This window comes from Malus sylvestris, chromosome 11, assembly GCF_916048215.2.
Source record: "Malus sylvestris chromosome 11, drMalSylv7.2, whole genome shotgun sequence".
Taxonomy (NCBI): domain Eukaryota; kingdom Viridiplantae; phylum Streptophyta; class Magnoliopsida; order Rosales; family Rosaceae; genus Malus; species Malus sylvestris.
In genome coordinates, this window is record NC_062270.1 from 37,459,924 (window position 1) to 37,485,198 (window position 25,275).

General features: G+C 37.0%; 3 protein-coding genes across 4 annotated transcripts in view; all 3 read right to left on the bottom strand.

Moving 5' to 3' along the window:
- Positions 1 to 512: 512 nt before the first annotated feature.
- Positions 513 to 3,915, bottom strand: LOC126590058 (cytochrome P450 CYP72A219-like). The gene is made up of 5 exons (XM_050255547.1): positions 3,482 to 3,915; positions 3,038 to 3,255; positions 2,630 to 2,874; positions 1,604 to 1,991; positions 513 to 1,082 (listed from the first exon to the last, which is right to left on the bottom strand). The coding sequence occupies exons 1-5, from the start codon at positions 3,762 to 3,764 to the stop codon at positions 657 to 659; spliced, it is 1,560 nt and encodes a 519-aa protein (XP_050111504.1). The 5' UTR covers positions 3,765 to 3,915; the 3' UTR covers positions 513 to 656.
- Positions 3,916 to 5,698: 1,783 nt separating this feature from the next.
- LOC126590059 (cytochrome P450 72A397-like) lies at positions 5,699 to 14,779 on the bottom strand. The gene is made up of 5 exons (XM_050255548.1): positions 14,340 to 14,779; positions 13,895 to 14,112; positions 13,497 to 13,741; positions 6,717 to 7,104; positions 5,699 to 6,286 (listed from the first exon to the last, which is right to left on the bottom strand). Exons 1-5 carry the CDS (start codon positions 14,620 to 14,622, stop codon positions 5,861 to 5,863), a joined length of 1,560 nt encoding a protein of 519 aa, XP_050111505.1. The 5' UTR covers positions 14,623 to 14,779; the 3' UTR covers positions 5,699 to 5,860.
- A 9,866-nt stretch (positions 14,780 to 24,645) lies between these two features.
- The window catches only part of LOC126590057 (cytochrome P450 CYP72A219-like), a 38,279-nt gene continuing 37,649 nt past the window's right edge, over positions 24,646 to 25,275 (bottom strand). For both annotated transcript variants that reach the window (XM_050255545.1, XM_050255546.1), the window contains one exon: positions 24,646 to 25,214. In XM_050255545.1, coding sequence (XP_050111502.1) covers positions 24,783 to 25,214 — 432 coding nt within the window. In that variant the 3' untranslated portion in view covers positions 24,646 to 24,782. The remainder of the gene's footprint in view (positions 25,215 to 25,275) is intronic.

A 25,275-nucleotide genomic window follows, 5' to 3' on the forward strand; every position in this document is an offset into this window, starting at 1 on the left:
AAACATGCATGCCACATTAAACAAATCAATGATGTAGGTATCAAGTAACATACTAATGACAAACTATCCATTTATTTGATAAATTTTGATGACTAAATTATATTTGATTGAATATATTTAGAGATGATCTTTAATTGAATATTAAGAAATTGAAGGTTTTGAATATGAAATTTCTACGGAAAAAAATACTTATTTGCAAGTGGGGAATGCAAGTATTATTCCACTAGTTATAGTTACAAGTTTTAGGTGAAGTAGCCCTCTAAATCCAGGTTGTTGTTACCAAACTACACTTCAAAAACCTCTTCTCTTGCACGAGCCTGACAACTTTGATATCTACTCACCAAAACCACTGTCCAAACAAGCAACTTGAAGATAGTCTCTTGTCCTGCATAGTAAAACAACTTACATGCCCCCAACTATTTAACGTACGTTGTATTGCCAGAAATAATTCATTGAGTAGTGTTATATCCATGAATATGTAGGACTCATTACAATGGAATGACAATAAATAATTATTAAGTTAACATCAATATTGATTAAATTATGAGAATATATCTCTAAGTTCTATAATACGTAGTTGATTACAAAATATAGTTTGATGTCTTTATTCTTCATCAACTTTTGTCGCAACTGCCATATACATCCATCATAACTAATCATAGTTTGTGTAAAACGATATGCGCACCAAACTGTGGTTGAAGAAGGGTAATTCCAGAAGGTGCATGAGCATAGGATGGAGAAAGCTTAAAGGTGAAGTGTTGTAAGATCAATGCTACGGCCAGTTTTGCTTCCATCATAGCAAAGTTTTGTCCAATGCAAATACGTGCACCTCCTCCAAAAGGGAAGTATGTAAGTTTGTTCTTTGTTGCCTTTGAAACTCCTTCTGCAAACCTCTCTGGCTTAAACTGCGTTGCATCATCACCCCACAATTCTTTGTCATGGTGAATTAGTATTGTGGGCAAGGAAATTCCGACTCCAGCCGGTAATGAGAATTCTGCAAATTGTGTTTTCTTGTGAATCATTCGAGAGAGCGTAAAACTTGATGGATATAATCGTAGAGCTTCAAGTAAAATCATGGTTACCTGGGGAGTTATACAACCAAACCAATACATATTAAGTTAAACTTGACTTATATAATACAAATTCATATTCATCTTCAACATCAAAGGACCACCGAATTAAACAAAAAATGAGATGAAAGAACCTAAAATTGTACAAAAGAAAATGTGCATTAGGAGTCGCAACGAGCTTATGGAAGCTTGGAGAAATGTTCTCTTGCCGGACTATATTCAACTTGACATGCTTAATTATGTTGTCAGAATGTAAATTACAACCGTCTATCAGATTTGGTTTCCCAATAAGTGTAGTTCATATTCACTTTATAGCAACATAAGCATTTGTCTATTGCATACATTTGTCTATTGCATAACATCAAAATGTTTTTCTAGCGAGAATGTCATTTTGATATTTGATTACTTTGTTTTATTATTGCTTGTAAACCTAATGAAACTTTTCAAAGTAAAATATAAATTAACGTTTTTTATTTTAAATATATGTTTTTTTTTAAATGTAAAATTTGAATGTATACGCATTCTCTACTTACAACTTTCAGGTGATTTAGCCCATCAAAGTCTGGTTTGTTCCCTCCAAAGACTTGCAAAACCTCTTCTCTTGCACGATCTTGCCAATTCTGGTTTTCACTTAGTAAAACCATCGTCCAAACCAGCAATATTGAAGTGGTCTCTTGCCCTGCAAAGTAAAACAGCTTACACTCACCAAGAACGTCCTGAATGCTCATTCCAACTTTTTTTTTGTTCCCATGTTCCTTAATTTCCTTGTTGTTGGACTCCAAAAGCAAACCTAATAAGTCATCTTTTGCGGCTTCGCCTGCCTTGATCGCCTCTTCTCTTTTATTTATAATACCCATGAATAACTCCCTTATTTCTTTGTCAACTTCTTTCAACCTCTTATTCGTCTTGGTTGGTAGAAATCTGCATAATAGAAGTATATGTTATTCCAATGGGTTTTGTAAGACAAAGGTACGATATTATCGAAGAAAACGAGTACATTTAAATTGATTAATATGGATGTGGAAAAAAAAACCCCAAGTATGAGATTTAACTTGTAGAGAACCCGCCTATCGTAGGGACCTTTTCTACTGAAATATTGGTTTCTCTGATAACTTCTCCTAACAACCTTTCACACTATTTACAAATGACACAAAAAGTTTTGGATAATGCTTTCGTTTTTGTTGGATCACTACAAGAAAACAAGCATACCGTTGGGCACACTGATTTCAATCGGTATTCATGTAAAGATTGATTGCACTGTTTTCAATAGTTATTTACCAGCTTAATAGAAGAATAAGAGTATGCTGCGCTTACCTAATTTTCATACCATATTTATACTATTTTTCTAATATAGGCAGAATCCACCAATACAAGTAGGTCTCACATAGTATTACCAACGTGATACGAAAAGTTTGATAAGAGTATTGAGAATGAATCTCACATTGATGGAAATAGGGACCTTACATGAGCTTATAAGTAAGTTAAGTTACTCTCTATATTGTCAATTGGTTTTATGATCGAACCTCAACTTTAGTATTTTAAAGAAACTAGAAATTTACCTCCATCCTGGAATGTAAACACTATGTTTCATTTTCACTGTAAGTTCTATTTGCAGTTTCAAGAGTTGAAATATTTCTCTTCCTTCTTTGTAGCTACTTCCAAATGATGTTCGTGAAATCACATCTGCTGTCATATTTTGAAGATAAGGCCACACATCCAACTCATATGAACTCTCTTTGGACACCAAGCTCTCCCATTCCTCAATCATCTCGCTACAACTTTGGTAAATTGCAGGTAACATACGCTATAGCAAACAAAGAACAACAAAAAAGAAAGAAAAAAAAAACAGAAATGATCAATTCCATGATATAATGCACACCTAATATTAATCCAATTGAATCTAACTGTTAAAACTTGAGAAATTAACTTAAATAATGGATCCTGTCAAGAGTATGTATATATAATACCTTCAGCTTCTCTGAATGGAATGCTGGCTTAATAATTTTTCGGTGTTTTGCCCATTTCTCACCTCCATAGTTTGCTAGACCTGTTAGTAACAACTTGACTAGCGGACTTAGTGCTGGCTTCGGAAAATCTTCGTGCTTTGTAAAGATGTTTTTCAAATCTTCTGGATTTGTGATATTAACCCTTGGCGTTGGGCCAATCCAAATGAAAGAATTCTTACCTGCATTTTAATATTTTACCATAAACGTTTTAATATATAAGAACTTCTTTACAAGAAGTCATCGGCAGCGTCTTACCACTTCTATATATCAGATTGTGAATATTTTTACAAACTGTCACCAAAAGCTATCTTATTTTTGTAAGAGAAGATTATACTTAACAGCGAATATTGACATAAGGATGGTATTGATTCTGTACAAGGAAGTGACGAAAGATATTTAACATACCATAAGTGCTCACAGATTGGTGGGCATAAGGGACGACTCGTGGCGCTGTATCATGGGAGAGGTTCATGGGTTTAGACACTGCTTCTTTTAGCATCATGGATATTTCTTTCAGGTCTCCTGACCAAAGCCTGTATGAATTGCCAGCAAGTCCTTGTTGCCTAAGGCATTTTTCTAGCTTCTTCGGCCTCAACCACACCCAATTCAGCACCCTCCATGCGCATGCTACTACGCTGACCAAAACAACACTTAGAACGACACTAAAAGGCGCCATTGAAACTTCCATTGGTGCGACAGAGAAGAGAGAGAGAGATGGAGTTCATCCGTACAAGTCCTTCGCGCGTGTGTTCCTTTAGATAAAGAACAAAATATTTTTGTCCTTCTCAATCAACACTTGTATCACTATACTGGTGGAGAAGTTTATCTTGCAACTAAAAAAATATGTACACACACATTGAGATTATCCGTCTATTAAGTGCTTTGTTAGATTTCAAATAATGCATCCGTCGTTCAATAAAAACTTTGTTATATGAGTATATTTTGTTTTTGTGTGTAGTAAAAGTTGAGTCGTTAGATTAATTTTGTCAAATTTAGTGGCATCATTAGTCTAAAAAATACTTGTTATGCATTCAAAAAGTTAATCAGTTAATAAATAAAAGTTTCTTACATGATAAATTAGTGATAAGAGGATATCTTGTTTTCGTGTGTGGTAAACTTGGGACTTGGGAGTCCTTGGACTAATTTTTTATTATAGTTCAGCCAGGACGAGTGCATTTAACTTTGTGGTCTTTGTTGTAGTGGGGTATCTTTTTTTTGGAATCCTTGGACTAATTTTGTGATGAGTTCAGCCATGACGAGTGCATTAACTTTGTGGTCTTTGTTGTGGTGGGGTATCTTTTTTTTGGAATCCTTGGACTAATTTTGTGATGAGTTCAGCCATGACGAGTGCATTTCACTTTGTGGTCTTTGTGGTGGTGCCGTACTTCTTTTTACAATCGCAAATTTCCTTGCCGACATATCACATCAGAAGTGTAATAATAATGGATTCCATAGTGGGAAAAAGAGGTGACAACAAGGCACCTGCCTTCTTACATGCTGCCAACACAGCTGATGACTCTGCAGATCCGGCCCAGACCTCCAATTGAGGCAGCAGTCTCAAAGCTTTCATGCGCCGGCCCAGACCTCCAATCGACAGTCTTCTCAAGCGAACCCATTAAATGGGTTTTCCGCAAAAGAGCTTCAACAACTTGCTCACACCATATTTATAATAAATGCTAACCACGTCTTTGGTAATAAAAATTCTTAGGCAAATGCTTCAGGTCTGTCACCTTTTAGAAATGTCTAAATTAATTTGACCTTTACTAAACTTTGAATTTTGACTAGCGGAGCTACTGACCACATTTGACCTAAGACAGAATCTTGCCCATTATTCATTGTTAATTAACCCACCGGATCTACGGTTTCAATCACTTCCACTGGCACCGGACCTTTCAATTCAGATATCACCTTAGACAAAGTTTTATGTGTTTTCTCCTTCTGCTTAAATTTCATGTCTGTCAGTAAAATCACTAATTCTTTAAATTATTGTGTCATTTTGCTTTTTGAATGGATACAGTGATCATTTTCTTTGCAATTGAGGTTATTGATAGAATATGATTGGTTTATATGATCTTGTATATGTACAACTACCTTCCCAAGTTCCCCATTTTCTTATTATTAGTCTACCAATGCAAGCCTCTTTTCTAAATTCCATATTAAAAAAAAGATAAGTTTTATAAAATAAAAAAATCGAAACCGTATTGAAACCGAATTGAACAAAACCAAACCGAAATAAGCCGAAATAAAATCGAGCCGAACCGAACTGAATGAAACCAAACCCACCCCTACCTGTAAATACTCCGGTTAGAAAATACGATTATGAGATAGAGGCTCAGGAAAAAAGGTGTACATAAAGGCTTATTAAGACTTAGAAAGAGACTTTAAGAAAAGATATTGAGTACTTGAAGGTAACGAAAGACTTGGCTTAAAACAAAGCACAGTACGGTATTCTATGATTCCTACAAACAACCCCACTTAGTGGGATAAAGTATTCGACGTTGTCGAATGTGATTTATATAAAAGTTAGTGCAAAAATATCATTAGACTAATCCAATTCTCATACAACCACCTTCACACATCCCATTTTACTTCATACACTCTAAAAAACTATAAAACTAAGAGTTAAAATATGATGTGTGAAAATCACCACACCCTTATTAATTTAGCATCAATATATCTATAGTTCTATAATACATCGTTTAATACAAGCGTATGACTATCTTTATTAGTTTGATATCCTTTCTTCATCAACTTTTGTGCAACTGCCAAATGGATCATAACTAATCAAAGTTTGTGTAAAATGATATGGGCACCAAACTGTGGTTGAAGGGTGATTTTTCTAGAAGGAGCATGGGCATAGGATGGAGAAAGCTCAAAGGTAAAGTGTTGTAAGATCAATGCTAAGGCCAGTTTTGCTTCCATCATAGCAAAATTTTGTCCAATGCAAATCCGTGCACCCCCTCCAAAAGGGAAGTATATAAGTTTGTTCTTTGTTGCTTTTGAAACTCCATCTGAAAACCTCTCTGGCTTAAACTGCGTTGCATCATCACACCACAATTCTTTGTCATGGTGAACTAGTACTGTGGGCAAGGAAATTTCGGCTCCAGCCGGTAATGAGAATTCTGAAAATTGTGTTTTCTTGTGAATCATTCGAGTGAGCATAACAACTGGTGGGTATAATCGTAGAGCTTCAAGTAAAATCATGGTTACCTGGAGAGTTATACAACCAAAGAGTACATATTTAAGTTAATATTGGCTTGTATAATACAAATTCGTATTCATCTTCAACATCAAAGGACCATCGAATTAAACAAAAAATGAGATGGAAGAAATTTAAAATTGTGCGAAAGAAATTGCGCATCAGGAATCTCAACGAACTTATGCAAGCTTGGAGAAATATTCTCTTGCCAGACTATATTCAACATGACATGCGCTTAATTATGTTGTCGAAATGTGAATCATAATCAACCATTAGATTTGATTTCCTAAAAAGTGTAGTTCATATTCAATTTGTAGCAACATACGTTTGGTAAACAAAAGTAACTCTAGTGTTTGATGATTTCCACCATGCATGACATCAAAATGTTTTTATAGCGAGAATGTATCTAAAAATATTTGATTAAACGTATTCTATACTTACAACTTTTAGGTGATTTAGCCCATCAAAGTCTGGTTTGTTGCCTCCAAAGACTTGCAAAACCTCTTCTCTTGCACGATCTTGCCAATTCTGGTTTTCACTTAGTAAAACCATCGTCCAAACCAGCAATACTGAAGTGGTCTCTTGCCCTGCAAAGTAAAACAGCTTACACTCCTCAAGAACGTCTTGAGTGCTCATTCCAGCTTTTCTTTTGTTCCCATGTTCCTTAATTTCCTTGAAGTTGGAATCCAAAAGCAAACCTAACAAGTCATCTTTTGTGGCTTTGCCTGCCTTGATCGCCTCTTCTCTTTTATTTATAATACGCATGAGTAACTCTCTGATTTTTTTGTCAACTCCTTTCATCCTCTTATTCATCTTGGTTGGTAGAAACCTGCACAATAGCAGTATTATTCCAATGGGTTTTGTAAGATATATATACACGATATGATCGAAGAAAACGAGTAAATTTAAGTTGATTAATATGGATGTGAAAAGAAAAAAAACCCAAGTATGAGATGTAACTTGTAGAGAACCCGCCTCTCGTAGGGAAATTTTTTTTTTCTACTGAAATATTGGTTCTCTAATAACTTTGCCAAACAAAACCTTTCACACTATTTACAAATGACACAAAAAGCTTTGGATAATATGCTTTTATTTTTGTTGGATCACTACAAGAAAACAAGCCATAGGGCACCGGTCACCGATTTCAGTCGTTCACCGCTTATGTAAAGATCGACTGCATTGTTTTCAATAGTCAATAACCAGCTTAATAAAAAATAAAAAATAAAACTAATAAGAGAGGTAATGCTAGGAAGACTAAATTTTATAAATTAAATGACATAAAAGTTGATAATTGAATTATTACTTAAACATTGATAAATGTGCTCATTTTTATTGGTGACACATCATTTAGTTTGCAAATTTTGTCTATAAATTTTGTCTCCTTAACATTGCCCTTAATAGGAGTATGTTACGCTTCCCATATTTTCATACCGTATTTATACTATCTTTGAACGTAGGACCCATCAATACAAGTGGGTCTCACATCTATTAAAGCGTGGTACCAATGTGATATGAAAAATATGATAAGAGTGTTGAGAATGAATCTCGCATTGTTGGTGTTAAGTAATCTGCAGAAAGAGAACAGAGAAATCGCAGAGGAAGAAGAAGAGAACAGAAGAGGTTTAGAGAGAGAGAGAGAGAGAGAGAGAGAGAGAGAGAGAGAGAGAAAGAGAGAGAGAATCACACTTGTATTTCTTGATTAATTGAATGGTTACAAGGGGCAGTTGCTATATAGATGAGTCCTAAGCTAACTGCCTTAACCAACTCAATCCCTTACCAACAATCCTAACTAATTATTCTAACAGCCACACTCCTAACTGCCTTATGTATTTGGTTAATAACATGTGTCATGATCCACACCCTTCATATCCTATATACTCTAACATCCCCCCGCAAGCTCATGGTGGCCTAAGCATGAGATTGTTGCAGTGAGTATTGAACAATGGCGAACTTAGACCTTTGGTAAGAATATCAGCAAACTGCTTGAAAGAAGAGACAAACTGAACCAAGAGCTTCTTGCTTGCAACCCGTTCTCTCACAAAGTGAACATCAACTTCAATATGTTTGGTGCGCTGATGTTGAACTGGATTAAAGGATAGTGCGATTGCAGAAAGATTGTCACAAAAAAGAACTGGTGGGTGAGGAATTTGAACTTGCAGAACCTGAAACAATTGTTGCAGCCAATCCAATTCAGCAACAATGGATGAAAGAGCTCGATATTCAGCTTTAGTTGATGATCTTGATACTGTTTGTTGTTTCTTTGAAGCCCAATAGATAGGATTGTTACCAAGAAACACAACCAAATCTGTTGTAGACCGTCTATCATTAGGGTCTTCAGCTCAGTTAGCATCACTAAACGATCTAAGTGTTAAACTGCCTTTTGTATTTCGAATTCCATGTGTCATAGTCCCTTTGAGATACCTCAAGATTTTCTCCACAGCCAAATAATGAGACGCCATTGGAGACTGTATAAACTGACAAACTTGGTGAACTGAAAAGGCTATGTCAGGTCTTGTAAAAACCAAGTATTGTAAGGCACCAACAATACTTCTATCGAGACTAGGATTATTAAAAGGTTCCCTATCATCCTTCAATAATCTGTTATAAGGTAAGCAAGGAGTTGCACATGGTTTAGAATAAAACATTTCAGTTTTCTGCAACAAATCTTTCACATACTTTTCTTGAGATAGAAACAACCATTCACCTGTTCTTGTAATTTGTATCCCAAGAAAATAATGGAGAGACCCCAGATCTTTAAGATCAAATTCTTTTGTTAAATCTGTAATAACCTGTGCAATCATCTTAGTGTTATTTCCAGTGATGATGTCATCTACGTAGAGCAACAAAATCACAAGTGAAGAACCAGAACTCTTGACAAAGAATGATGAATCAGCATATGTATTGTGTAACCCCAATTTAGGTAGAAAGCTTGTGAACCTGTCATTCCAAGCCCTTGGGGCTTGCTTGAGTCCATAGAGGGACTTGTGTAGTTTACAGACTTTAAGAGGATGATGAGGTTGGGACATATAAACTTCTTCTTGAAGAATGCCATGAAGAAAAGTATTTTTGACATCTAATTGATGTAGGGGCCAATCATGATGAGCTGTCAAAGCTAATACTAACCTGACAGTTGTTGGTATAACAACCGGACTGAAGGTTTCTCCATAATCGAGTCCATGCTCTTGATTAAACCCTTTTGCAACAAGTCTCGCTTTGTACCTCGCAATTGTCCCATCAGAATTCCTCTTGATTTTAAATACCTACTTGCAGCCAACAAGGTTTTTATTATGAGAAAGATCTACTAGACTCCAGGTTCCTTGAGAATGTAAAGCTTCAATCTCTTCAGTCATAGCCTTATGCCACACTGGTTCTTTCAAAGCTGACTTATCTGTTGCAGGCTCTGTTGTAGTAAGATCAACCCCTACAGAATCACAAACTGATGCATATAAGGCTTTATGCTTCACAATGCCACTTTTGGATCGAGTCTGCATCGGATGGAGATTCATAGGTGGAATCTCAAGAACAACTTGAAATGTCTCAGGACAGAAATCAAGTGCCACAGGAGATGGTATAGAGGAAGATGGAGCAATAATAATTGACGGTGGTGTGTTTGGGGTATTAGTCTTATATGAGCTAAAAGAGTGGGACAAATCTGTGGACTCAATATATCTTTAAATTGACCCTGTATGCATGGGAGGTGATTGACAATGAGATGGAGGTGACTGTGCATGCCCTTGAGGTAATGGAGATGGAGTATCTCTAAATGAAGATGAAGTTTGCATTCTAGAATTTGAAATTAGTGAAACAAGAACATTTTGAAGGTTTGGAGTTGGTAATGGTGCAGTGTCAAGTGATGGAGTGGGAGCAATGACTATAGATTTTGGGTAAACTGGTAGTGATAAGAATGGAAACTTTCATTAAACATGACATGCCTAGAAATGTAGGTTGTTTTGGTTTCTAAATGATAACAGATATAACCTTTATAATGAGGACCATATCCCAAAAATAAGCATCGGGAGGTTTTAGGTTGTAGTTTAGATATATTATATGATTTAAGGAGAGGATAGCACGAACAATCGAACACTCTTAAGTGAAAAAGTTCAGGGACAACTTTATATAGTACTTCAAATGGTGATTTGTTTTGAAGGACAGTGGTTGGCATTCTATTGATTAAATAGGTTGCAGTATGACATGCATAGGTCCAAAACAATGGGGGTAAATAAGCAGTTTGCAACAAAGTAAGGGCAGTTTCTACAATATGCCTATGTTTTCGTTCAGCCAACCCATTTTGTTCAGGGGTATATGGACATGAAATCTGATGAAATACACCTTGTGCAGTGAGAAAAGTTTGAAACCTTTTGCTTATAAACTCTCCTCCTCCATCACTTTGCAAAATATTAATTTTGGTTGTAAATTGAGTGCAAACATAATGATAGAAAGAGACAAATGTACGGAAAATCTGATTTATTTATTAAGGAAAAGATCCAACTGAATCTAGTACATTCATCTGTGAACAGAACGTAGTATTTATAACCATCTACAAATTGACAACGTGTTGGACCCGACAAATCACTATGTATCACCTCAAAAGGAACCACAAATTTGATTGAACATAATAAAAAGGTAACTTGCTAAATTTCCCTTCTAAACAACTTTGACACAATGTGGAAGGTGTATCATGTATAGTAACTATGTTCGACTTCTTAAGCATTGTAGAAGAAACTGAGTTGGAAGGATGACCTAGTCGATTGTGCCAAAGAGTTGAATTGACTAATTTTCCCAAGCAAGTCATGAGTTTCGAATTTGATGCAGATTGGTTTGGTAGAAAGGATGGTATAGGATATAGTCAATTATTGCATGCTCCATGGAATAGAACTCTCTCTGTGGCCTTGTCCTGGATCCAAAAAGAGAATGCATCGAATATTAACCAACAATTATTGTCTAAACATAATCGATGCACAGATAAAAGATTATAAGACAGTCTAGGCACATAAAGAACTAAGTTCAATTTCAAAGGATGATGAGAAGTCCTTAAGAGAGATGTGCCAACGTGAGACACTTGCAAACCTTCCCCATTCGCAATCTGAACAGTTTCAGTAACTGGATATGGTGATGCCAAGCTTAGATTCCTCATATCAGCAGTCATATGGTTTGTGGCCCCAGAATCCGTGAGCCAAACTTCAGGTGAATATTGTGTTGTGGTGGCCAAATGGACAGAGTTGGACATTGGAGGAGACATCATGTGAGTAGATGGCACTGAGTTTGAGTATGTGGTATTCATTGCGACCATGTGTGGGACTTGATTGAGAGATTTATTCATGAAGAAACAAGTTCTGGCAGTATGGTTTTTCTTGTCACAAATTTGACAAGGCTCAACAGGTTTAGCATCTCTATAGTTACAAGTTGCAACAGAATGACCGTGTTTAGAGCAAATCTGACAGATAACATTTGAAGAAGATGCACCATTATGATAGGAAGATGGAGTCCTAAGAATTCCAGGAGCAAAATCACGTACCACATATTTATAATATCTCTGTCCTTGATTGTTGTTAAACTTCCCTTTCCCTTTATACTTTGATTGATTGCCACCATTGAAGAAATTGGATTGACCAGATTGACCATTAAATCCAAAATTACCACCATTGTTGATTGTCTGAGAATGATTATGAAGACCATTTGTAGAAGAATTCCCGACAGAATAACGTTACGATATTTGATTATTGTTCTTGGCCACCATAGCAGACATAAAGGGCATCGAGGCATTGTTCTCAACAATGGCTTCCTCTGCAAGTAATTGAGAACGAAACTTCTTGAGAGATATAGAGCTTTCCCTTCCACGAATAACACACTTGAACGTGTTATATTCTGTAGGAAGACTAATGAGAGCCAAGATCACAATATCTTCATCGGCAAAGATAACTCCTGCAACTGCAAGAAAATCCCTTGCTGCTTTAATGTGTTGAAGATACATGGATACAGAATCAGAGCCCTTTTTGATGTTTTGAAGGTCAACTTTCATCTGGAAAATGGATGTACAACTAACAGTAGAGAATTGTTTAAAGCCGAATCCAAAGATCCCTTGAGCTAGTACTGCCTATGGCACAAGAAATAGCAAAGGATGACAAAGTTGTAGTAAGAAGTTGCATGAGAGCCCTATCATGCATCTTCCAAATTTGTACTCATCAGTTTCAGTTTGTGGGGTTAAAGACGCAGAGGTTAGGTCCGAATCAGGAGACCCATGTGAAGAAAACTGAGGAGGACACACATTGGTGCCATCTACGAACCCCATGATTCCATACCCTTCAAGCATTAATTGCAACTGAAACTGCCATTGAAGGTAATTGGAATCATCCAACTTCACAGTAACTAAATTAGAAACTGATGAAATCAAGTTGGTAATCAGTGATTGCAAGATTTGCAATTGATTTGCAGTGATCATCGTGAGAGAATTTGAGTAAGACAAAAAAATCAAACACCTGGTGTGCAAGAATTCACCAAGAACAAATTAGAGAATTGGGACTAGAAAGAAGCCCAAAATTCCTAGAACAAGAGAAGAAGAATCAGTATGTAGAGATCGTAGCGGAAGCAAACCAAGAATCGAGAAAGCACGAACGGCTTTCAAGACGATGATACCATGTTAAGTAATCTGCAGAAAAAGAACAGAGAGATCGCAGAGGAAGAAGAAGAGAACAGAAGAGGCTTAGAAAGAGAGAGAGAGAATCACACTTGTATTTCTTGATTAATTGAATGGTTACAAGGGGTAGTTGCTATATAGATGAGTCCTAAGCTAACTGCCTTAACCAACTTAATCCCTTACCAACAATCCTAACTAATTATTCTAACAGCCACACTCCTAAATGCCTTATGTATTTGGTTAATAACATGTGTCATAATCCACACCCTCCATATCCTATATACTTACAGTTGGGAGGAGGAACCTTGCATAAGTTTATAAGTAGGCTATTCATATGGCCAATTAGTTTTATGGTGGAACCTCAACTTTCTTCATGGTATCAGAATAGGTTGTTCCACGTATGAAGCCCAATGGCCAAACGTGCTCCACATCACCCCGTTTGTGTTATTAATATGTTAGGCTTGAAAATTTACCACACGTGAGGGGGCATGCTGAGAATAAAGTTGGATTACTCTCCATTTTGCCAATTAGTTTTAATTATAAAGGAACTTAAAAAGTATCATTTTTGAAAGAATATACAATTTTACCTCCATCCTGGAATGTAAACACTTTGTATCGTTTTTATTGTAAGTTCGGCTTGCACTTTTAGGAGTTGAAATATTTCCCTTCCTTCTTTGTAGCTACTTCCAAATGATGTTCGTGAAATTACATCGGCTGTCACATTTTGAAGATAAGGCCAGACATCTAACTCACATGAACTGTCTTTGGACACCAAGCTCTCCCATTCGTCAATCATCTCGCTACAACTTTGATAAAATGCTGGTAACATACGCTACAGCAAACAAAGAAGGAAAAAAAAAATAACAGAAACGATCAATTTCATGATATAATGCACACCTAATAATAATCCGATTGAATCAAACTGTTAAAACTTCAGAAATTAACTTAAATAATGAATATTGTCAAGAGTATGTATATATAATACCTTTAGCTTCTCTGAATGGAATGCTGGGTTAACAATTCTGCGGTGTTTTGCCCATTTCTCACCTTCATAGTTTACTAGACCTGTTCCTAACAAATTGACTAGCGGATTTAGTGCTGGCTTCGGAAAATCCTCGTGCTTTGTAAAGATGTCTTTCAAATCTTCTGGATTTGTGATGTTAACCCTTGGTGTTGGGCCAATCCACATAAAAGAATTCTTACCTGCATTTTTATTTTTTACAGTAAAAGTATTAACACATAAGAATTTTTTTACAAGTCATCGGCAGTGTCTTACCACATTTATAAATCAGATTGTGAATATTTTTACAAACTGTCACCAAAAGCTCTCTTATTTTGGTAAGAGAACATTATACTTAGCAGCTAATTAATATTGTCATAAGGAAAGTATTAATTCTGTACAAGGAAATGACAAAAGATAACATATATACCATAAGTGCTCACAGATTGGTGGACAAAAGGGAGGACTCGTGGCGCGGTATTGTGGGAAAGGTTCATGTGTTTAGACATTGCTTCTTTTAGCATTATGGAGCTTTCTCTCAGGTCTCCTGACCAAAGCCTGTATGAATTACCTGCAAGTCCTTGCTGCCTCAGACATTTTTCTAGGTTCTTTGGCCTCAACCATACCCAATTCAGCACCCTCCATGCGCATGCTACTATGCTAACCAAAACAACACTTAGAACGACACTAAAAGGCTCCATGGAAACTTCCATTGGTGTGAGAGAGAAGAGAAAGAGAGATGGAGTTCAATTGAAAGAAGGAATATTCGTATATACTTTTGTTTTTATAATACTACATATGGAGTCTTAATTTACTATTAAATGGCTTCAATATTGTATGAAACTCGAGGAACTCCTTATCCCCAAATCCATACAAGTCCTTCCACAAATTTTCTCGTGTGTTCCTTTTGATTAAAAACAAAATAATTTTGTCCTTCCCAATCAACACTTATCACTATACTGGTGGACAAGTTTATCTTGCAGCCAAATAATTTTGTCCTTCCCAATCAACACTTATCACCATACTGGTGGTATATTGAACGTACCACCAGTATATTGAATGTACCACCAGTATGGTGAGATCATCCGTCTAATAAATGCTTTATTACATTCGAAAAATGCACCATCCGTTGAATAAAGGGAGTTTTAACAAAACGCTTCCGGTAATGTTCACTTTTAACGAAAAACCACATTTATACATTTCCCTGGTAATATTCACTATACCTTTAAAAAGGGCTTTTCATTAAAAGGGAAGTTTTTTTGGACTTTTCGTTAGTTTTCCTTTGAATTGAATAAAAGCTTTGTTATATATCTTGTTTTTGTGTGTAGTAAAAGTGGAGAGGACTGATTTTGATAGATTTGATGGCATCTTTCGTCTAATAAATATTTATTACGCATTCAAAAAGTGATTAAGTTGATAAATAGAAGTTTGTTACATATTAAATTGGTAATAAGAGAGTATCTTGTTTTTGTGTGTGTTATAAACGTGTTGTCCTTGGACTAATTTTGATATATATATATATATATATGTATCTACAATTGCGCAATAACATATATATATACAAAGTGCAAATGACAAACAACTCACCCTCAACTTGGATCTAGTCGAGGAACACAGAAACCAGGCTCACTTGAGGAATGTCGCCTACAAGCAGCGCATCTCCAACTAATATGACTCAAGGGTCAAACCTTGTTCTTTCAAAGTGGGGGACTGGGTATTGAAGAAAAGATTACTGCGACAGAGTCCCGAGTCAATGAACACTTAGTCCGAACTGGGATGGCCGTTTGAAGTTTTTGGCATCAATCGCCTTGGTTCCTACAAGCTCAGAAGCTCCAATGGCAAGGCCCTTGGCCATCCATGGAACGCTGATCACTTGAAGTACTATTACAAGTAAACTCACATTGTACAAGTGTTAAGCTTCGGTCGTTCGGCATCCTATGTAACGAAGACCATTTGGCATGAATTCAATAAAGAGGTGATTTAGACAACTCGGTCCTAATCCTCTTACATTCCTAGCAATGAAACACTCGGGTTCAAAGCTTCAACATGAATGCTTCCAACATGAAACAAAGTCTAAGTATATGTCAACAAGACTATACAAATAAACGAACAGCTTCACAGTATATTCATTCAATCATACATTCCAACACATCCATACATAAGCCAGCTGTGTTTCGAAAGGGTTCAACATACTTTGTGTCATTCGACACTTGCTACAATGTGCCTCGACACCTTGCCCTTATTCTCACCAACTAGGTGATGAAGAAACTCACCTTCGTGCCACTAACCAGGTGAAGAAGGAACTCATCTTCGTACCACCAACCAGGTGATGAAATGTGATGAAAGATAATGAAGGAACTCACCTTTGTACCATCAACCAAGTGATGAAAGCCACTCACCATTCATTCCACCAACCAGAAGACGAATGGTACAACTTGTACATGTGAACTCTTAGCATTCATAAATAATAAAAAACCCTCAAGTTTTACAACTCAACTAGGGGAGCACTTATGCCTAACAAGAGTTATAGTCACCAACAAAGTCTTATTGCAAGCCAATAACGGCTTCAGTGCATGGTATACGAAGATCAAGCTCTTCAACCTTCTTGCATCTGCTTCAGACATTTGTCCTCTGTAACATTGTAAACATTACAACTCGTAGAAAGCTTCACACACTCTTGATCAAGACTGTTCGAAGCAAATTCAATCTATATGGTTCATCCAAACCTTCGACTACTACAAGGTGTGGCTTGCACCACAATCTCTTGCTCAACAGTGTGGAAGCAAAATTTGTATATGTTGTCTCTCTCATATTTTCAAATTTCTAGTTTTCCCAAAAAAATAAAAAATAAAAAAAAAAGGAAATTGGGACATTCAATAAATTTTTAGTTTTCCCAAAAAAAAAGGAAATTGAGAAATTCCATAAATTAAAAAAAAAAGAAATTGGGAAATTCAATAAATTTCTAGTTTTCCCAAAATAAAAAAAGGAAATTGGGAAATTCAACAAAGCTTCATCAATGGAGGACAACTACAAATTCTCAAAAGCTTTACACAGTCTTAATCAAGATAGTGTGAAGCAAAACCAATTTATGGTAGAAATCAAAAGCTTCATCAATGGAGAACAACCACAATTCCCAAAAGCTTCACACACTCTTGATCAAGACAGTGTGAAGCAAAACCAATTTATGGTGCCAACAAAACCTTCATCAAAGGAGTTCAACTACAATTCTCAAAAACTTCACACACTCTTAATCAAGACAGTGTGAAGCAAAACCAATTTATGGTGCTTACAAAAGCTTCGACTCTAAAGCTTCGCCTACAAAGCTTCAACACAAAAGCTTCAACTCCAAAGCTTCACCTACAAAGCTTCAACACAAAAGCTTCACCTATAAAAACTTCACCTACAAAGCTTCAACACAAAAGCTTCACCTATAAAAGCTTCACCTACAAAGCTTCACCTACAAAAGCTTCAACTCTAAAGCTTCACCTACAAAGTTTCAACATAAAAGCTTCACCTACAAAGCTTCAACACAAAAGCTTCACCTACAAAAGCTTCAACTCCAAAGCTTCACCTACAAAGCTTCAACACAAAAGCTTCACCTATGAAAGCTTCACCTACAAAAGCTTCAACTCCAAAGTTTCACTTACAAAGCTTCAACACAAAAGCTTCACCTACAAAGCTTCAACACAAAAGCTTCACCTACAAAGCTTCAACACAAAAGCTTCAATTCCAAAGCTTGACCTACAAAGCTTCACCTACAAAAGCTTTAACTCCAAAGCTTCACCTATAAAGCTTCAACACAAAAGCTTCACCTACAAAGCTTCAACTCTAAAGATTCATCTACAAAAGCTTCAACTCTAAAGCTTCACCTACAAAGCTTAAACACAAAAGTTTCACCTACAAAGCTTCACCTACAAAGCTTCAACTCCAAAGCTTCACCTACAAAGCTTCAACACAAAAGCTTCACCTACAAAGCTTCAACTCCAAAGCTTCAACACAAAAGCTTCACCTACAAAAGCTTCAACACAAAAACTTCAACTCCAAAGCTTCATCTACAAAGCTTCACCTACAAAGCTTCAACTCCAAAGCTTTACCTACAAAAGCTTCAACTCTAAAGCTTCACCTACAAAGCTTCAACACATAAGCTTCAATGAAGGGCAACTACAACTCGTAGAAAGCTTCACACACTCTTGATCAAGACTGTTCGAAGCAAATTCAATTTATACGGTTCATCCAAACCTTCGACTACTACAAGGTGTGGCTTGCTTCACAATCTCTTGCTCAACAGTGTGAAAGCAAAATTTGTATATGTTGTCTCTCCCACATTTTCAAATTTCTAATTTTCCCAAAAAAAAAAAAAAAAAATTGGGAAATTCAACAAAGCTTCATCAATGGAGGACAGCTAAAAATTCTTAAAAGCTTCACACTATCTTGATCAAGATAATGTGAAGCAAAATCAATTCATGGTACCCAACAAAAGCTTCAACACCAAAGCTTCACCGATAAAGCTTCAACACTAAAGCTTCACCTACAAAGCTTCAACTCCAAAGCTTCACCTACAAAAGCTTCAACTCCAAAGCTTCACCTACAAAGTTTCACATACAAAGCTTCAACTCCAAAGCTTCACCTACAAAAGCTTCAACTTCAAAGCTTCACCTACAAAACTTCAACACAAAAGCTTCACCTACAAAGCTTCAACTCCAAAGCTTCACCTACAAAGCTTTAACTCCAAAGCTTCATCTACAAAGCTCCAACACAAAAGCTTCACCTACAAAGCTTCAACTCCAAAGCTTCACCTACAAAACTTCAACACAAAAGCTTCACCTACAAAGCTTCAACTCCAAAGCTTCATCTACAAAGCTTCAACACAAAAGCTTCACCTACAAAGCTTCAACATAAAAGATTCACCTACAAAACTTCAACATAAAAGCTTCACCTATAAAAGCTTCAACACAAAAGCTTCAACAAATGGAGGGTAACTACAATTCTCAAAAGCTTCACACACTCTTGATCAATATAGTGTGAAGAAAAATTAATTCAAGGTATCCAACAAAGCTTCAACCTCAAAGCTTCACCTACAAAGCTTCACCTACAAAGCTTCACCACAAAAGTTTCACCAACAAAAGCTTCAACAAATGGAGGGCTACTACAAATGCCAAAAGCTTCATACACTCTTGATCAAGATAGTATGAAGCAAAATCAATTCATGGTACCCAACAAAGCTTCACCACAAACGCTTCACCAACAAAAGCTTCAACAAATGGAGGGCAACTACAAATGCCAAAAACTTCACACACTCTTGATCAAGATAGTGTGAAGCAAAACCAATTCATGGTACCCAACAAAGCTTCAACCTTCAAAGCTTCACCTACAAAGCTTCACCTATAAAGCTTCAACCTTCAAAACTTCACTACAAAGCTTCACCTCAAAGTTTCACCACAAAGCTTCAACCTTCAAAGTTTCACCCTCCAAAACTTCACCTATAAAGCTTTAAAAATATATATATATATATATATATATATATATATATATTTTTGAATATTTGAAAAAAAATTCAAAAATTCGAAAAAAAAAAAATTTCGAAATTTTGAAAAAAAAAGAAAAAAAAAAGCCTAGGCCTCCCCTTCTTTGGGCCTAACAACTTTCATAACAAATATACATGAAAGAGGAGTTTTGGGCTACCACTTAGAAAGGAAAATGGTGAAGTTTTGTTACTTTGGAATCTTGGCTATTAGCAAGACACCTCATTCGTCAACTCCCTCGACCGAAGACTTTGGGGACTCTTACCATGTGCTACTACACCTCGGTACGTGGAATACTCAGTGACTTGGATCTTTCAAGTCTCCAACCGAGAAGTTTTCCTCACTGGGGAAATTAAGGGAGTACTACCTCAACCTACATGCTTCACTCACAAAGCTTCAACATACAAGCTTCAACAAAAGAAAAAATTCAAAGAACTTAGTGAAGAAGACTTTGGTGTATTTAACACAATATGTTGAAATGAAGCAAAACTTATTTATTGATATCTCCGATAAGTTACAAATATGTACATATACATGAATCAAAATAAACAAACAAAAGGGAGCCTTCACAAAGGTTGCTCAAGAAAAGTCCCAGCAGTCGGCAGAGCCCCAAAAAGAGAAGGCACCAGAGGGTGATCATTCGGAGCCTCAGTACTGGGCAGAACCCCAGAAGGAGAAGGCACCAGAGGTTGATCATTTGGAGCTTCAGTACGTGGTACAGCCCCAGAAGATGAAGACAATAAATTCCTTTGGAACAAACCCACAAACCTCTAATGATCAAGTAAAATTTTACCATCAGATTCCTGCAGCTGGTCAAGCTTCCTCTTTATGTTTATAGCATAGTCATGCTCGAGCCTATGCAACTGTTTATTCTCATTCTTGAGCCATCTGATCTCTTATTTGAGACTTATCACTTCAGCCGCCAATGATTCAACTTGGCGGGTTCGAGCAAATAAGCGTTGGGCTATATTAGACACAGAACCTGCACACTGAACACTGAGAGCCAGAGAATCCTTAACAGCCAACTTATCATACAATTTGGAAAATAGTTTGTTATCTTTGGGAGTAAGAAGGTTCTTAGCCACCACCGTAGCGATCATATCATTCTTCAACACAGAGTCCCCAACGGTAAGAGGATCAGTAGGGGATAAGAAGGATGGGCGCCGTATGTTGTCTTGAGGAGGCATGGCTGCCTCTTTACCAAAGTTCAAGTCAAAACGACGGTCGGATGGGCCAGACATTTTCAGAAATGATGAAGGAGAATAAATCTTTGAAGTATAAAAATAAGGGGAAAATTCCTACAAGCAAGAAGTCTCTGAACGTACTTCTTGCACATAATTGTTGCCCCTATAAAAGAAAGGGCAACATGGCCGTTTGTTCAAAAATCGAAGAGGCACCACTCTTCGGATTTCGAGAAGTAGATTTTCCTGAGTAAAATATGTCGACAATCCCCACACGCGACATCAGCTCCTCAGGTACCACAGATAACTTCGCAAAAAATCTCTGACAAAGTTTAGACACATAAATTTTGAAGGTCCAACTACCCTACCATTACCCACAAGGGTAAAGGAACAGTACCACTGCTTGATAACTGGAAAGTCCCTACGTGTGTCAACCTCCGTGCTCCGTGGCAAGACAAACTGGCAAAAATGCCCAACCTTTACTCACATCGAGAAAACACTCCCAACAGGATTACTTGCTCAAAAATTGAAGAGGCACCGCTCTTCGAATCTCGAGAGCCAGACTCTCACCAGGATTGCTTTCTCAAAATTCGAAGGCACCGCTCTCCGAATTTCGAGAGCCAGACTCCCACCAGGATTGATTTCTCAAAAATCAAAGAGGCACCGCTCTTTAAATCTCGAGAGCCAGACTCCCACTAGGATTGCTTTCTAAAAAATCGAAGAGGCACCGCCTATCCTAATCTCGAAAGCCATACTAACAACATGATTGCTTTCTCAAAAATCGAAGAGGCACCGTTCTCTAAATCTCGAGAGCTAGATCTCCAATAGGAGTGCTTGTTCAAAAATCGAAGAGGCAATGCTCTCCGAATCTCAAAGAGCCAGATCCCCAATATGATTGCTTGTTCGAAAACCGAAGAGGCACCGCTCTCCGAACTTTGAAAGCTAGATTTCCTTGGATAAAATTTGTCTGCAATCTTCACACGCAACATCAGCTTTCTAGATACCACATACCACTTTTTCAAAGTGTTCTGACAAAGTTAAAACACGTGAATCTTGCAGTTCCCACTACATTGCTATGACCGAGAAGGGTAAAGGAACAACGTTACTACTCGCTGTTGGGACAATTCCTATATATGTCGACCTCCATCCTCCACAGCCAGGTAGACCTGCAAATAAAAAAAATGCTTAACTTTTCTTCACATCCGAAAGGGCACTCTTAGTAGAGTCTCTCGAAATACTCAGCTTTAGGAACTGACTGCTTGGAACCCCTTTCCTGATTACTTACCTAGCATTGCTCTCGAGTACTCATGTTCAACATTTTGTGTTTCCAGAGAATATACCACATCTGCCTGAGGAATAGATAGGGCAAGTGAAAAGGATACAAGGAAGTATGTGGAGATAAACGCAACAGAACACGTGCCGATTCACCTATTACTTCTTCAAAAGCAAAAGTATCCCATATCATCAAGCTCGAACGAAATTTTGATTTGATGGACTTGTTTTGACCCTCAAATTCTTAAGTCGGCCTTATACTCTGGAGGAAACCAGAAAACCCTCCAGCCCAGTTCAAGAATAAGCATGTGGAAAGTTACTTCTTCAAAAGCAAAAGTATCTCATATCATCTCTTCTCTTTTTTCTTTTTTTTTATCCTTCTTGCTGCCTACAAGATAGGGAGAATGAGAACAATCAGCTGAAGCTTGAAATCAAACTTCTGATCTGGGATTGATTATTTGGAACTCTGATTACTTACCTTATCTGTCACCTCTTTCGGCAGATCTCCTCGTTCAAAGACTTGGGGGACTCCTACTATAGGGTTTGTATCGTGCTTGACCAAGTTCGAAACTACAAGTAAGCTTCAAGTGAAATTGATACATTACCTTGTGCATCTCCACCAGTTAAAGATACTACCCTTGGATGGAGGAAAAGTACTTCCAGAGAAGATGCCACATCTACCTATGAGACAGATAAGGCAAGTGAAAACGATACCACACTTTGGTACTTAGAAGTTTCGTGATTACTCAGCAGCTTGGATCTTACAAGTCCCCAACCGAGGAGCTTCCCTTACTCAGGAACTTAGGGGAACACTGTTTGTACCATGCTTGACCAATCTCAAAACCGGTCAACGTTATACCGTCAAGGACCCAGAAGAGTTTCCTTTCAACCAGGAAGCCAATCACAGCGCGACACGTGTCGACATTAGAAACCAATCATAGCACGACACGTGTCAACATTAGAATCCAATCACAACACGACACGTGTCAATGTCAGAATAAAGCTAGAAACTCTCTTCTATAAAAGGAGATCATTCTCCCACAATATTTCCTAATGACATTTGTACTAAATCATTCACTAGTACTCACAAAAGGAGAGCTTGAACCTATGTACTTGTGTAAACCCTTCACAATTAATGAGAACTTCTCTACTCCGTGGACATAGCCAATCTGGGTGAACCACGTACATCTTGTGTTTGCTTCCCTGTCTCTATCCATTTACATACTTATCCACACTAGTGACCGGAGCAATCTAATGAAGGTCACAAACTTGACACTTTCTGTTATACCAAAGTCCTCACTGATTTTGTGCATCAACAAACTACATATTCATGCTAAGCCTCGTGGCCTTGCCCTAGCAAAAGAAATTAGTTACAAACAATCATAAAACAAAAAGAATTTTATTGAAATAGAAAAATGATAGAAAACACCTTGAAAATAAACTTGAATTGTCAAAAGCAGTTCTCCTAATTAGTGTGTGTGTTCCCCTCAAACCCTAATGGTTAATAAGCCTTATTTATACTAATACAAAATAAAATCCTTACTAGAAATGGTCTTCTAAAAACTAGAAAACTTAATAACTTAAAAGATTAAGATAACATATATAATATAATATGGACTCATCATATACACTATCAAAAATTACCATTTGCGACAAACTTTACCTGACGGATTGTTGTCGAGCAAAACCTAAGGCGACGAAATCTTTTTTTTTTTTTGTAGTGATATGTAATCCAAATCACCAATCATGAAAACTGGTACGGAATAAATAATTAAACTCTAAATATTAATGGAAAATCATAAGAGTTCTCAGAGCATACAACATGTAAACTTAAAATTGGGTAAAGTCATGAGACTCAATTTATGAGTCAAAATCTTGAACTCCATGATATTCACACAATTAATGGGGAAGACGTAAATCACATAACTTGATAACTAGTTGTTAAATATCATCTACAAACTTTCTCTTGAACATTCTGTAGATGAGCCGTCGGTGTGGAGGAAGTTAGGTTCTCTCTTTAACCTTGCTTGCACGTTAAAACCCTAATACGTGTTTTTCGTTAGTGTAACACGATATGGGTATGTGCATTGTTATAGATAGAGAGAACCTGTTTCCTTGAAACTCATAATTATTTATCACCCATCACAATAATATCCATTAAACTGAATATATCACACTCGGACCATATCATGTGCACCACATTAGGTTATAATAATATTCTTACCCGAGGCCACGTCCTGCAGGCGAAGCTGAACTCACTGCGTCACTATGCCTATCTATATCTAGCTCATTCTTATGTAGCAGTGTTGAAAGTACAACACCAGCCCATAACTTAAAGCCTAGCCCATTATGAAGTCTTGATGTTCTAGATGAATTATACATGGGATTTTGCTAGAAAGTTCTAGCAAGCATGTCGGTGGGAACAAGCTAGAATTGTCTAGCTATTATAACAATTGTGTGGCCATTATGTAATGCCCATGTCGGTGGGCAGAGGGAAAGTTGATGAACACCACCTATAAATAGGTGTGTGTGTGTGTGTGTCTTGAAAAGCAACAAAATAAGAAAGAAGTAATCAAGCAAGCAAGTAACCAAGTGTGAGTGAAAAGTAAGAGTAGTCTTGTGAGGAGTGTGAGTGATCTAGAGTTTGTCTCTAGAAAGTGAGTGAGTGTCATTGCTTCTAAAGTGTGTCTTTGTGTCCTTTTGAGTGTTGTAATATTTTGTGTGTGTAATACAAGTAATTTGTTTACTTGTGTACTCTAAGTTTTTCCTTAACAAGCAGCTGCTAGAAATAACATGCAAGACATATTAGGCGGCAAAGTTCTATTTAGCGAAAATATATGCATTACAACACAATACATGGTTTAGAACTTTAATGTCAAACATCGATACTTAACAAAACTAATAACGACGTTTACGTAAAATTATGTGAGCACCAGATTGAGGTTGAAGAGTTGTGTATGTTAAAGGATCATGAGCATAGGATGAAGAGAGCTCGAAGGTAAAATGTTGTAAGATCAATGATAAGGCCAGTTTTGCTTCCATCATAGCAAAATTTTGGCCAATGCAAATCCGCGGACCAGCGCCAAAGGGGAAGTATGTGAATCTGTTGTTTGTTGCCTTTGAAACTCCTCCTGAAAACCTCTCTGGTTTGAACTCATCTGCATCGTCACCCCACAATTCTTTGTCATGGTGAACAAGAAGTATGGGTACATAGACGTCGACTCCAGCTGGTAATGATAATTTCCCAAGTTGTGTTTTCTTGTGAGTGATTCTGGACACCTCAACACCCGGTGGGTATAATCTCAGAACTTCCAGTAAGACCATGGTCACCTGGGGCATATTATAGGTGCAGCTAATTGTTTCATGTAAGCGACATAAAACATTCAAATTA